The sequence below is a fragment of the Nicotiana tabacum genome, chromosome 6 (assembly GCF_000715075.1).
Source record: "Nicotiana tabacum cultivar K326 chromosome 6, ASM71507v2, whole genome shotgun sequence".
Classification (NCBI taxonomy): domain Eukaryota; kingdom Viridiplantae; phylum Streptophyta; class Magnoliopsida; order Solanales; family Solanaceae; genus Nicotiana; species Nicotiana tabacum.
This window is the reverse complement of record NC_134085.1, coordinates 130,277,395-130,293,394: the sequence shown is the minus strand read 5'-3', so window position 1 is coordinate 130,293,394 and position 16,000 is coordinate 130,277,395. Positions and strand designations below refer to the sequence as shown.

Sequence of the window (16,000 nt, the reverse complement as noted above, 5' to 3'; positions counted from 1 at the left end):
AATCTCTATAGCCTGCAGTACCCACCAGGTTTTTCATGCTCAATCTTGACCTACTGACAGTTAGGGCACTGAGCAACAAACTCCACTATATCTTTTTTCATTCCGTCCCACCAATATACTTCCCTGATATCATGATACATCTTTGTTGCTCCTGGATGGATGTAATAACAAGAATAGTGAGTTTCTCCCAAAACCTGCTGACGCAACCTTACAACATTAGGGACACATAATCATCCTCGATATCTAAGGACCCCATCTTCTGTAATCTCAAACGGTGTCTTCTCCTTCTGAGGGGTGGCATCCCTATAATGAACTAACACAGGATCCTCGTACTGGTGTTCCTTCACTTCAGTTACTAAAGAGTATGATGTCGTATCTTGAATAGTAATTCCAATATCACTTGAGTCCAATAAACGAACTTCGAGACTAGCTAGATGATAAATCTCATGTGTTATTCCCCTCTTTTTCGGCTGTAAATATGATAGGTTACCCATAAATCTACGACTGAGGGCGTCGGCTACTATGTTCGCCTTCCCCGGATAGTATAAAATATCAACATCATAGTCTTTAAGTAGCTCCAACCATCTTCTTTGACGTAAATTTAATTCTTTTTGCTTGAAGATATACTGGAGGCTCTTATGATCCGGATAGATATCAACCTGAATGCCATACAAGTAGTGCCTCCACATCTTTAGTGCATGAATCACCACAGCTGACTCTAAATTGTGGGTCAGGTAGTTTTTCTCATGATTCCTTAGTTGTCTAGAAGCATAAGCTACAACCTTACCATGCTGCATCAGCACACAACCCAATCCAACGCCCGAAGCATCACAATAGATCACATAACCATCGATCCCTTCTGGGAGCGCTATAACCGGTGCTGAAGTTAATCTGTCCTTTAATGCTTGGAAACTCCGTTCGCAAGCATCGGTCCATTGAAACTTTGCTCCCTTCTGAGTCAACTTTGTCAAAGGTGCTGAAAAGGGAGAAAATCCCTCTACAAATATCCTGTAATAACTTACCAAACCGAGAAATCTACGAACCTCCGTCGGTGTTGTAGGTCTAGGACAAGTCTTTACTGCCTCAATCTTTTGTGTATCCACCTGAATTCCTTCATCCAAAATGATATGCCCAAGGAAATCTATAGAGTTCAACTAGAATTCACATTTAGAGAATTTTGCATGCAACTTCCCTTTTTATAGAACTCTGAGCACAATATGCAAGTGATCTGCATGCTCAGCCTCTGAACGAGAATATACCAATATATCGTCGATAACTACAATTACGAACAGATCTAAAAAGGGCCTGAATACACGATTCATCAAATCCATGAATACTGCTGGGGCATTGGTCAAACTGAACGACATAACACGAAACTCAAAGTGCCTATATCTGGTCCTAAATGTTGTCTTCGGAATATCTTCCTCCTTAAACCTTACCTGATGGTACCCGAACCTCAAGTCAATATTTGAAAAACACTTGGCACCTTGAAACTAATCAAATAAATCATCAATCCTCGGGAGCAGGTACTTATTCCGGATCGTCACCTTATTCAACTGTCTATAATCAATACACATCCGTAAGGACCATCTTTCTTCCTCGCAAATAACACAGGTGTTCCCCATGGTGATGTACTAGGTCTGATAAAGCCTTTTTCAAGCAAGTCCTTTAGTTGTTCCTTCAACTCTTTCAACTCTGCGGGGGCCATTCTATAGGGAGGAATAAATATTGGATGAGTATCTTGTAGTAGGTCAATAGCAAACTCAATTTCTCGCTCTGGCGGGAGTCTCGGAAGCTCATCGGGAAACTTATTAACCACAGGGATGGACTGAATGTTTGGTGACTCTACTTACACTCCCTGACCCCGAACTAAGTGATAAATACAACCCTTTCTGATCATCTTCCTTGCCTTGAGAAAGGAAATAAATCTTCCTCTCGGCGACATCGTATTACCTTTCCACTCCAAAATAGGCTCCATTGGAAATTGAAATTGGACTACCTTTGATCTACAATCAACGTTGGCATGACAAGAAGCCAACCAATCCATACCCATTATAACATAAAATTCTACCATATCTAACTTGATTAAGTCTGATACGGTAGTTCGACCATGAACTACTATTATACAACCCCTATATACTCGCTTAGCTATCACTGAGTCCCAAACAAGTGCAGACACCTCAAAAGGTTTAACCAATTCAGGTTTTATTCCAAACTTACTAGCAACCAACGAAGTAACATATGATAAGGTGGAACCTGGGTCAATCAGTGCATATACATCATATGAGGAGACTGATAATATACATGTAACAACATCAGGCGATGACTCCTAATCCTGTCGTCCTGCCAACACATAAATGCGGTTTTGAGGACCGCTCGAGCTAGATGCTCCACCTCTACCTCTACCACAACTCATTGGTGCTTGTGAACCTTGCCCAGGGGGCGTACTAATGATAACGAATCGGCTACAGATCCCGTTGGCTGAGCTATGCTTGAATCACCTCTCATCGAACAATCCCTCATAACATGGCCCGGATAACCACAAGTATAACAAACACCCAATCCCATACGGCACTGCCCGGCCTGCTACTTACCACACTGAGCACATTGTGGCAAGGGCGGCCTCATCTTACTTAACTCACCCCTATACTGAGAACCTGAGGCCCTGGAATTCTGACCAGGCCCTGAATATGTGGAACGATCAAATCTCCTACCACCAAACTGAGGGGATGCGCTAACCGATAGCTGGGCTAAATATCTTGGGTACTGTTGACTCTAACTACCTCGAAACTCACTAGAAGGACCCAAAGACCTTGATCTCTTATTTTGGGGTCTATCATGCTCACGATCGGCCCTCTAATTTTGCTTATGCTCCTCTACACCCTAAACGTATGCCTGAATATGAGAAATACCCATATCTGGCTGAAGTAAGACCGACTTACAATCGTTAAGCAAGTGAGGCTCTAATCCCATCACGAACCGGTGAACCCGATCCTCCATATTAGATACAGTAGTGGGAGCATACCTAGCCAACGATTCAAACTGAAGACTGTACTCTCGAACACTCATGTTACCCTACCGAAGCGTCAAGAACCTGTCAACTCTGGCCCGTCTAAGCTCTGGTGGCAGATAATGACGAAGAAAAGCTTCTGTAAACTCCTGCCATACTGCTGGAGGGGCATCCTCACTTCTGGACAATTCCCAATACTCGTACCAATTAACTACAACATCTCGGAGTCTATAGGAAGCTAGCTCAACTGACTCGGTCGCAGTGGCCTTTATTACCCTTAACATCCTCTGCATTCTATCAATAAATACTTGAAGGTCCTCGTTTGGATCTTCCCTAATAATTACTGGAGGGACTAAATTAATGAAGTCACGAACCCTCGCACTGATGGACCTATTTGCATAACCAATACCTACTTTCTGGTGTCGAGCCTGTGCGGTTACTAATCGGGTTAATAGCTGAATAGCATCTCTCATCTCCTGACCCGGTGTATCTGGCTGAGGAACTGGACGTATAGGGGGCGCTGGAGTTGGTGCCCCTCGGAGCTCTTCTAGAAAGGGCGTGGTATGTGAAGTCTGAGATGGAATCTCACTACGAGACTCTCCCCGAGCCCTAGTAACTCGTGGCACTTGACTAGTAGTATCACTAGCCACGGACTTTCCCTTCTAGGCGGTTGTAGCCTTCGGAGGTATCACTGAAAACATAACATATTGTTAGGAACATGAATTCTTATCTCGCACAATCTGAGATAAAAAGGATAACATCCTATATGTCCTATAGCCTCCTATCTATAAGTGTGATGCACAATACACCCACAAACAAGACTCTACTAGACACGATCTATAGACAACCCTTGGACAGAACTGCTCTGATACTACTTTCGTCACGACCCAAACCGATGGGCCGCAACGAGTGCCTGAGTTCTACCTGTCGAACACCTTTAAGCATGCGACTAAGATATAAACATGAATAATATCTACTGAATTACGAGAGTAACATGCGCGATGAAAACCTATCCAAAAGACATATATACATATACGTGCGGATTACAGTGGGCGAGCTGACAAGGCCGCGATATACAACTATATACCCAAAACTGAAAGTCGACAAGGCCACATACTATCCAACTGTACATAACTGTCTACAGACCTTTAATATAAATACAATTGTACAAAGATGGGACTAAGCCATGTCATACCCATATATATATATATATATATGCAAGCATATCGTACCAAAATCAAAAGCAGCTCTGTATCAAGTGGAGCACGCCAACTCTCGCTGATCAAGGATCCTAATAAGGGGGACCGTTAGCTTGCCTACCTGCACCTGCGGGCATGAAACGCAGACCCCCTGAAATAGGGCGTCAGTACAAAAAATGTACTAAGTATGTAAGGCATGAAAATCAGTACGTAAAAGACATAGATGAAACATGAAAATAAGAAATCCATCTGTAAATCTGAATATCTTTGTAAATTCTGAAACATTTATAATGCCATGCACGTGCATATAAATGTTGTGTCATGCATAGGTATAGGTGTACATAATATCATCAAGCCTCTGACGACATCCCATCATATCGTCTCGACCACTTTGTGCAACATCATCAACATATACCAATTGATCAGGTGGTGGTTCGTATATAACATCGTAACCTTTTTCCCGTATCCCATATAAATATAATATACATATATAAACGTATATAACGCCATCTGTTCATGGATTAATGTACATATATAAATGAATTCAATGCATGAGAAGTACGTCAATAAAATCTTTCGGGATGTCATAAGACCATTATGACTTTGATTAATATCATGAAGAAAACTCTTTTAACTTACGTATTTTTCTGAGACCCATGAATAGATGATAAAATAATAGGACACATGGGAATTCAAGAACATAGGCACCTCTAATACTTCTATGAATAGAGTCATTTATGGAAGTTGTGTATTTTTTGTTTTGTTCATGTCGTATAGATCATGCCAAAAGAAATAAGGGATAGCCTTAACATACCTAGAGTAGGGAAAAATTCGTATAATATTCTTGGAAAATATTGTACCGTACTCCTTCAAAACCGCAAAATTTTACGTTGCTACGGTTCTAACAATTCTCGTTGGAATTGTTTGCAAAATTTCACTGGAAGCCTTTTTTCGAATGAGCTTAGCATCTGTTCTTGAGTATTTTGAATCACAATTCACTTTCGATATTCTCTGATCAAAAAATGAACTAAACTTTTAAAAGAAAACAATCTTTTAAAAGCTACTAAACTTTAATAAACCTTGAGGGTTTTAACACGTTGATGACCACTAAGCTTATATAACTAGCTAGTCATATGTTTGGTTAGATTTCTTGCTTCCTTGCCACGTGGGAGGGGGAATTATTAATCTTTATCCCCTTATTAGTTAATTAGGTAATGTCATGTTACCTGGTAATTAATCAATTACCCGCATAAGTAAAAATTATCTCAAATTACTTAAAATTCTATTTATTTTTAATATACTTTATACATCATACTACCGTGATCATATGGTACCTTGCATGGTACTAGTCCATAATTATCGGGTATTATTGCTCGACCCGTATTTTATCCCAAATCGGCCACCTTTAATGAAGCTCGTTTTCTTTAATTCGTTTACCTTTTATCCTTCGTGACACTTACTTATTTCTTGTTATAAACGACATCAATACGTTAACCTCATGATAATCTCATCCCGAGTCTACGTCGATTAACTGAAGAAAAAACTTTAACGTATGAAAATGCGAGATTTAACAAGGTGGCACGCCGCCACGGGTATCATGGTTGGATCGGGTTGCATGCCGCAACAGTGTGACGTTATGTAATAGTTTCCTATATCTATTATTGTGTGTTTTGCTTCTCATATTCTGAGGAAGGTTCATAACACCTTTTCGGTTGTTTCAGTTAGTTACGTGGGTTGAGTAGTCCTTTTCAGAGTTTGTTTCTTCATGTATCACATTCAAATTTGTAGCTTGTTGGCACATTGAGGCATTATATGAGATTTTTGGGCAGTGTTTGAGGTGGCTTCTTGCCTAAGTAGCTTGCACTGGGTGAGACGCGATTACTGGACCGGGATCAGTGCGATCAAATTTATATAAGGCGCGTTAAAGAGTAAATATTGATATTCAGTCCAGACTGAGGTAACAGTTCTTGTCAAGAGGAGTAACACAATGATTTGTTGACTCGGCAGTGGTTATGAATTCTTACATATCTCTTCCGCCATGGTATCGCAAGAGTTGGGAAAAGGTTATATATGTCATAAGGTGCATTGTAAGCATCCGATTTGTGAAATTTCGGTTGTTGTTATCGGAGGATGTTATTAGGGTTATGTGAGTTATGCAGTGCATAGTGTGGATTCAGCAAAGGTATGCAAACATGTATTGGTGCATCGCATGGAGATTGATACAGTGTTCGTATGATGGAAGCAGGCCTGGCAGAGAATTTTGGATATTGGAAATGAGCTCTAAGGTCTATTAGGCTAAGTAAGAGGGAAAATCTTCAGATTAGCTCGAGCTAATGTGCTCAACTAAGTTGTGATAGTACGGGTGGGTGTACAAGGTGTTAACCAGTGATTCAGATGACTCCAGGATAGTTCTTAGCACGTTCGAGAACGAATGTATGTTTAAGTGGGAGAGAATATAACGACCCGACCGGTCGTTTTGAGCTCTAGGCGTCGTTCATCGGTTTGAGGTCGTGAGCAGCTTCCCTTCAGGTATTATGATTTGTGCGCGTGGTCGGAATTGAAATTTGGGGAGTTCAGAGTTGGTTTGGAAAGAGAATTCCCACTTCGGAAGCTTTAAGTTGGAAGAATTAGATTAAGGGTTGATTTTGAGTAAACGACCTCAGAATCCGAAGGTTCCAGCAGGTTCCTATGATGATTTTGGACTTGGGCGTATGTACGGATCGGGTTTGGATGATCGGGGATCATTTCGACGCCTATTGTGGAAGTTCGCATTTTGAGAAGAATTTCATAAATTTGGGCTGTAGTGCATTTCAATGTTATCGATGTCTGTTTGGGATTCCGAGTCTGGGAATAGCTCCGTATGGTCATTATGGTATTGGGAGCACATCCGGAAGTGGATTCGAAGGTTCATAGGTCATTTTTGAGTCATTTGGCGAAAGTTAGAAATTTGAAGATTTTTGAGAAGTTTGGCTAGAAGTGGACTTCTTGATATCGGTGTCGGAATCTGATTCTGGAAGTTGGTGTAGGTCTATAATGTTGAATGTGACTTGTGTGCAAAATTTGAGGCCAATCGGACGTGATTTGATAGGTTTCGGCATCGAATGTTGAAGTTTGAAGTTCTAAAGTTCAAATCTCGAATTGGGGTGTTATTCATGATTTCGATATTGTTTGATGTGATTTGAGGCCTCGAGCAAGTTTGTGTTATGCTATGGGACTGCTTGGTGTGATTAGACAGGGTCGCGGGGGCCTTGGGTGTGTTTCGGGGTGGTTGCGGGCCAATTCTTGGTTGAACTGATGCTGTTGTTTGCTGGTGTTGGTGTTGTTCTTCGCGAACACGAAGGGCCTTACACATTCGCGAAGAAGGAGTTGGTTTGGGGGCTCTTTTGTTCTTCGTGTTCGCGACAGGAGAGTTGCATTTGCGAAAGGCTGGGGAATGGCGCTTCACGTTCGCGATCCTTGTCTCGCGTTCGCGTAGAGTAAATGGGGTTTGAGGCGGATTGTGCTTCACGAACGCAAAGGTCTTGCCACATTCACGAAGAGGGATTTTTGGGAGTGAGGTTTCTGAGCTTCGTGAACACGAGGAATGTCCCGCGTTCACGATGAAGGGTCGCCTAGGCAGTGTTCTTTTAAAATCGGGGTTTTGGCTCATTTTCACTTTATTTCTTCCATGGGAGGCGATTTTGGAGCCATTTTGGAGTGTTATTTCCAGCATCTTCTATGGGGTAAGTGATTTCTTCTCATTGTGAATTAAATACATGGCCTGTATATAGATTTAGACATGAAAATTGGTAGAAATTGTGGGATTTGGAAGAAAACCTAGAAATTTATATTTTTGAATTTTGGCCACGAATTTGGGCATCGAATTGGAAATAAATTACATATTTGAGTTCATAATATAACGGGTAATGTTTATCTTTGAAAAATTTCAGAATCCGGGCACGTGGGCCCGAGGGTGATTTTATCAACTTTCCGAGCTGAGTTGGGAATTGTTGTAAATTAAATTGTTATGAGTATTAAAGTATATTTTCATTGGTTTGTGCATTGTTTGGCTAGATTTGGAGAGTTGGGCATCGATTTGAGGTGTTACAGTGGTGTTGGAGTCGGTTATGAAACTTCGTAGCGAGATAAGTCTCCTTTCTAACCTTATAAGAGGTAATTTACCCCATAGGTGAAATAATTCAATATGTGCTTCTATTTGTGGGGGCCACGTATGCACGAGGTGACAAGAGTCCGTATGTAGATACTATTCATGTTTATGTCCAGGTAGTTTTAGGTTTACACCATGCTTTGTGGACACCGTTACTTGATTATATTTGTTAATTGTATCAAATGGAATTAAGTTGAGGATTTTTAAGGATTTAAAAGTTTCAAGTCGAATTGTCTTTATTTTGAAAAGAATCAAAAAAGGGTTATGATTTAATTATAAATTTATATTTGACCGTATCACCAGTATGATCCGCGAGCAGGGTAATTCCTTAAATATACATATTTGACTGTGTCACAAGTATGATCCGCGAGCGGGAAATTTCCTTAAATTTATATTTGACCGCATCGCAAGTATGATCCACGAGCGGGTTAATTCCTTCTACTACTCTCATGGGAGCGGGCCGATCGCCTCGGCAAGTTAATAGATGCATCTATGGTTCGCGAGGTTCGACCCTCGGCAATGCACAGTTTATTTTATGTTGGATCAGACCGTACGCCTCGGCATTTCCTATATATATTATCCTCATGTAATCGTGCGTAATATTTGGGAATAAGCCAGTATATCTGAGGGTTTTTCCCTAATTTGAATTATGACAACCTCTTTGATAAAATCCAATATATATATATATATATATATATATATATATATATATATATATATATATATATATATGCTCATGTTAAGGAGGGATTCTTGTTAGTTGAGAGCTTGGATAAATTGTAAAGAGGAAAATTGTAGCACATATTTTATAATTGTTTGTTTTATATATTTACTCTATCTCATATTTATTCACTTCTTTACTGTACCTGATATTATTAAACCACTAGAAAGTGTCGAAGTCGACCCCTTGTCACTACTTCTTCGAGGTTAGACTGGACACTTACTGGGTACGCGTTGTTTTCGTACTCGTACTACACTTGCTGTACATTTTGTTGTACATGCACATGTGTGTTCAGTGGCCGTATGGGCGCAGCGGCGCGATTGATACGGGGACTTAGGTGAGCTGCATCTTATGAGATGATCCGCAGCCAGCACAGTCTCCTTCAGAGTATTTGTATATTCTTTTCTATCCAAATTTGTATTCCGGACGGTTATTATATTGTATTTTAAATTCCTAGTAAATTCTCATGCACTTGTGACACCGGGTTCTGAGATGATTATGAGATATTCAGTAGTAAGATTTGAAAATAGTAATAATTATTCTGTAAAGTTTATCTTTTTACTAGTTAAATTGAAGGAAATTTATGATTTCGAAAATATTAAAATGAGAATTTAAATAACTACTTAGTGTTGGCTTGCCTGATAGTGGTGCCCGACGCCATCACGGCCTTTAACGGATTTTGGATCGTAACATTACAAGAATGAATAACATAGGCATCCTTAACTGTTAAGAGTAGAACCACTTATGGAATAGCATTACGTTTACATATCGTTATTTGGATCATGTCAAAAGAAGGAAGGATTGGCCTTAACATACCTTACTTGAGGAATTTATCAAACACTTTTACTTGAACTTGCCAAGAATAACCTTTGCTCTTTTAAATCTTTGAACAAGAACTAAGCACTTCTTATGATCATGGCATATTTCATGTTGCTGGACATATGGAGTATCATGGATGTATGTTTTTGCTATGTTTCTAAAGTAAGAGACTCCCTAATAATAGAAGGAAAATTTTCAACCTTCTTTTTATATCTCAATTGCAAAAAAAGTATAACATGAAGACTTAAAAATTTGCATTGTCGCGTGTAAACAAGGCATGCAAGTGCTATGACTCATGTGCATATTTGTGCCACCCTTGGCCAACTTCATACCATGTGGCAGCCCACAAATTCCCCTAAAATACCACTTAACCTCATAAACTAAAGAGTCAACATTTGTCTTGATCAAGACCCATACTTACTGCCACATTGGGAGGCTTATCAAGCCTATCCAAACTTTTTAATTACTTATCCACCCCAATAATTTGATGACTAAGCCACCAAAACTCCCTAATCTTGCCACTTAGCTCCAAGACTTGCCTAGTCAATATTGAATTCCCTACTTGCTGCCACCTCAATCCTTATAAAGTTGATTAGTCATGAGCCCCCTTTATCCTCATGATTCCAGAAGGAAGGATTAGCCTTAACATACTTTACTTGATGAATTTATCAAACACTTTTACTTGAGCTTGCCAAGAACAACTTTTGCTCTTTTAAGCCACCAAAACTCGCTAATCTTGCATTAGCTCCAAGACTTGCCTAGCCAATATTGAATTCCCTATTTGCTGCCACCTCAATCCTTATAAAGTTGATTAGTCATGAGCCCCCCTTACCCTCATGATCCAGAAGGAATGATTAGCCTTAACATACTTTACTTGAGGAATTTATCAAACATTTTTACTTGAGCTTGCCAAGAACAACTTTACTCTTTTAAATCTTTGAACAAGAACTAAGCACTTCTTATGATCATGGCATATCTCATGTTGCTGGAAATATAGAGTATCATAGATGTATGTTTTTGCTATGTTTCTAAAGTAAGAGACTCCCTAATAATAGAAGGAAAATTTTCAACTTTCTTTTTATATCTCAATTGCAAAAGAAGTATAACATGAAGACTTAAAAATTTGCATTGACATGTGTAAACAAGGCATACAAGTGCTATGACTCATGTGTACATTGGTGCCACCCTTGGCCAACTTCATACCATGTGGCAGCCCAAAAATTCTCCTAAAATGCCACTTAACCTCATAAACTAAAGAGTCGTCATTTGTCTTGATCAAGACCCCATACTTACTGCCACGTTGGGAGGCTTATCAAGCCTATCCAAACTTTTTAATTACTTATCCACCCCAGTAATTTGATGACTACTAAGCCATCAAAACTCCCTAATCTTGCCACCTAGCTCCAAGACTTACCTAGTCAATATTGAATTGCCTACTTGCTGCCACCTCAATACTTATAAAGTTGATTAGTCATGAGCCCCCCTTATCCTCGTGATTCCACATCGATTCATACAAATGATACTTATCCACTTATAACTAATTCCATATTCCATGACTTTATACCAACATTTAACCAATTATTCACACAATAATTTATAGGTCTTGATTCACTTAAATACTAATATATTTCATATACCTTATTATCATGATCATGTGGTATGGCACTAGTCCATAAATACGGGGTATTATAGCTTGAACCGTATTTTATCTCCAAATGTCAAACTTCGACCAACCTCATTTTCTTCAACTCATTTCCCTCTCACCTTCACAACTTTACTTATCACTTTTTATAAATATCATAAGTACTTATAACCTCAAAAATAGTCTTGTCATTGAACTTATATCAATTATCTTGTGATAAATCCAACGTAGAAAAGTACGGGATAAGTACGGGATGTAATAAATATAGCCTTAAATGCCCGCACGAATACAAAAAATACAAACTACTAGCAATACATATTTTGCTACGAATAGTAAATATGAGAACAATAATTGTGCCACGTAAATAGCGTCTAAACTATAATGATTTCCGAAAATTCCCCTGATAATAATGTGAAACAAGGACCGGGAGATTATGATGTCAAAATGGTTTTTTTTCTGGAGTTTCTAGTCATCCAATACGACACTATCCAAGATATTTGCTCGTCGGTTTTTTCTTTTTTCCTTTACGTTTATAGATGAAACAGTTCCAAAACAAATTTCAAACTTCAAACCAACAACCCAAATTATGAGCAAGTATAAAACATAAGGTGAAATCCATGTGTACGGCCCCATTTTTCCTTTCTTAGGGCCTATTTGAACAAAATTTCACAAACTCAAAAAGAATGATGAGGTAGTAGTATAAAATACTGGATATAAATGAGGGAAATTTACTCCTTATCTTGTCCTGCTTTGTGTTGGGCACAAATGGAAATTTAATTAACCAGATTTAGCTTTAAACTAGTGGACTCACAAGACATCATAATCAAGGTACGAGCCGGGAATTTATGCAAGAGAATTCAAAAGTAGCAATGTTTACATCCTTTGCCACACTTCACTAGAATTTTCTCCATGCCGAGGGAATTGAAGAACTTACATTACATATAAACCAAGCAAATTGAATTCCCTTTCTTCAACCTAGCTCAGCCACTGGATACACCATAGTCCATACATATGATATATGCTTCCCATCTTAGTTCAAAAACCAAATATTCCTAAATATTTAACCTCAATACCTCAACGTTTATGCTTACTCCAGATTGGTATGGCGTGTTCGCACAGCCTCAGGACTCTGCTTCAAAACATCTGCCAACTTAAAAACCACCATCTCAAACAGCACCAACATGGCTCCTTCATATAAACTCCCCATCGGAAGCAGTGGCCTATCCTGCTCCGCGTCACCAGCGTTATCATCAGCCATTGTCTGAGCCGGAATATGAGCAACAACACTCGCGTACTTCACAGAAGATCCGGATTCGGGCTGAGCTGTCAGCAACAGCACACGAGCACCGTTGGATTTGGCCACACCACAGATTGCATCCACGGTGGAGAAACCCCCTGGGCCGGCGGAGGCAATTAGGAGGTCCGGCGGCCCAATTGGAGGAGTGTTCATGTCGAAGACGCAGTGGGCTGATAAACCCAGATGGAAAAGCCTCATGGATAGGGCTTTCAGCATTAACCCTTCACGGCCCACGCCGTACACGAACACCTTGCCGTTGCGGGTAGCAGCGGCTGTGATTTCTTGCACCAGAACTTCCAAGGCTGGGGTTTGTGTGGCGGTGTTGGAGAAGACAGAGCTTATCTGATTGCATATTTTAGAAGCTAGCAGAGTTGACTCTGTTGGGTTTGATTCCGCCATTTGACACCAAACTCTCTCGGCTCCCTCTGCAATTTCAACTATCTAGTCACTTATTCAACAAAGGAAAAATGCCTGTTTATATCCATAGACCATAGCAAAGATTTTTACTACTACATGGATAGATATAACTGACTAGTTGAGACCATATAAAGTGTTAGCCTAAAACGGCCCAAATACATTTAACACAATATAATAATATTTGGAATTTTTACATTCCTATACACTATATGAAACTATATTATTCTCCCTACTCAAGTTTTACTATAAAAGAGTCACTTTCCTCGTAGGAGAAAGGGTGCACGCTAAAGCTAGAGCAACTCTTTTTCGCGATATAGGTGTAATTTAATTAATTCAGTACTTAAGGTTTTTCCTCGTCAAACGAATAAAAAAAATCAGGTTGGCTTTTCGTCGTGCACCTTTTTCAGTTATATTACATTTTATATATCCAATCACCATTTATGTACATTTTAAGGGAATTAATGATAATAATTAGTGTCCTAAAATTACTCTAACATATCTTCCACTTCCCCATGTTTTTCTCTCCACATCCCCCCCCTTCCCCATGTATCTTGCACAAGAGAGCATCAATTCCACCATTGACAACCATTAAAAGTTTTGAAGCTTTGAATTCGAATTTGGGTTTTCAAAAAACATTGTTTGTTTGGATTGGATATTGTTGCAAAGAATTGAGAATTCTCTCTACGTCTCTCTCTATCTCTCAATCCCAAATTTCAGTAATGTAAAGCAAAGGAAAAAGAGAGCAACAATTCCACCATTGACATCCATTAAAAAGCTTTGAAGCTTTAAATTCGAATTTGGGTTTTTAAAAATCATTATTTGTTTGGATTAGATGTTGTTGCAAATAATTCGAAATATGGTTTGGAGTTTATATCTCAATTTTGAGGGGTTTTGGTGAAAATCAAACTTGGTTTTGGCTGAATTTCAGATTGAAACTCGTCGAAGAAGAAGAAGAAGAAGACATAACATACATTATACTGCAGAAATTGTAGTAAAATTGTAGAAAATTATATTCTGTTGTTTATATTTTTTTTAATTTATTTAACTATTGTATGAAAGTTGAACAACATTGTATAAAAATTATATTTAAGTTGTATGATATTGTAGTTTTATATAACTGAGTAGAAATAATGTATGAAAATTGTAGATAAGTTGTAGATAAGTTGTATAATATATAATTAGTTGTATAAATTTGTTTTTACTATGTATAAATTAGATACAAAATATACAAAAGACATATTGTATTTAAGTTGTATGTTATTGTAATTGTATTTAACTGGGTAGAAATAATGTGTGAAAGTTGTAGATAAATTGTATAATATATAATTAGTTGTATAAAATTTATTTTTACTATGTATAAATCAGATACATAATATACAAAAGACATATTGTATAAAATTTGCATTTAAGATTATACTATACCCATTTAAGATCATGTAATTGTGATTGCATGTGTAACTTTGATTCGATTCCTGGTCGTTTTCGCTATCAATAATTTCTTGATTTTGTCTTTTCTTTTCGTATTTTTGCGTTTCCAATGTATGTAATCTGTTTTTGATTCCCTTGTTTTCTCCTCCTTTTTTCTATGTGATTCTAAGAATGTCACTTTCATGGGTTCTTCTTTTTACGCAAATCGTTGATAGTTATAAACGATTTAATGGCTATCTTGATATATGAATCTTGGAAGTTTATTCTGGTCTCTGATAAGATGTTCTGTTTTGTATGATATTGACTTCTATCATCTGCACTTTGACTTTAATTTCTTGATGGTTTTCTATTTCTCTTTTGTGTAAATTTTTTTGACTAAATTTTCGTATAGGAATATTAAAGCTTTTGGCTAATAGACCAAAAGTTAAACAGATGATAATGTATATAACTAGGTCATATAGGAAGATTATTGTATTTAAGGCGGAGGAAAAACATGGAAAGAGAAGAGGGGGAAAAAAAGGAAAAATGTGTAATTAAATCCCTTAATTGAAGGCACTAATATTGGATTGGGAGCCTTTTAAGGTGGAATGTGTATATTTTGTAAACAAAACTTGTGTAGCTAGGGTAATTTACTAAACATGAACATTTAGAGTAATAAAGTTTCTAATAGTGTATAAGAATGAAACAATTCCATATTTTTTAGGCCAAAATAGCATGGTTTTCCCAAAAGGCCTCCTAGATGCGCATGTTGTCTTTAAAGCTACAAGTAAAGGTCGCAAACCCGCTAAACCATTGGTTGTGATACCAGTTGGGCTAAAACGACCCAAAGAAACTTGTAACATGGTGTAAAATTATCCATTTTAAACTAAATATTTTCTCTAGAAGGTCTCACACCACTAAGAGTGTCCTACATTATAAATAGATTTTATTTTATTTATTTTACTTTTCATGTGAGACTTTTTTCTTATTTGAACGTTTTATTTAGGTCTTCCAAGTATTAAAGGTAGAGTTGAAATATTACTGTAGTAGCTAGTATTTATTATAGAATTCTTTAATATACGAATAAGGCTGGCATGTGGGCCGGTCCCGGGCCTAAACGGGTTAATTGGGCAGGTCCTAAGTGGGTCAGTCCCAAATTAAATGGTCTTTGCGGTCCCGAGCTGCGTGGTCTTTTTGTAGGAACCGGCCCGGGATCGGGCCCACGAACTAATATTCCCGGGCTAAGTGAGCCCAAGTGGCTTAAGTGGTCCCAACGGATATTTTTTTAAAATTTATTTTTATAGAAGTTAGAGAAAAAAAATGGCAATAAAAAATATCTAA

General features: G+C 38.3%; 1 protein-coding gene across 1 annotated transcript; it reads right to left on the bottom strand.

The window, feature by feature from the left end:
* Positions 1-12,355: 12,355 nt before the first annotated feature.
* LOC107787048 (uncharacterized) lies at positions 12,356-13,390 on the bottom strand. Its single transcript, XM_016608566.2, has one exon. It carries the CDS (start codon positions 13,232-13,234, stop codon positions 12,626-12,628), a length of 609 nt encoding a protein of 202 aa, XP_016464052.1. The 5' UTR covers positions 13,235-13,390; the 3' UTR covers positions 12,356-12,625.
* Between the last annotated feature and the right edge of the window lie 2,610 nt (positions 13,391-16,000).

Excerpts from the sequence above, each read along its gene's own strand:
- LOC107787048 (XM_016608566.2), bottom strand. The coding sequence starts at position 13,234 with ATGGCGGAATCAAACCCAACAGAGTCAACTCTGCTAGCTTCTAAAATA.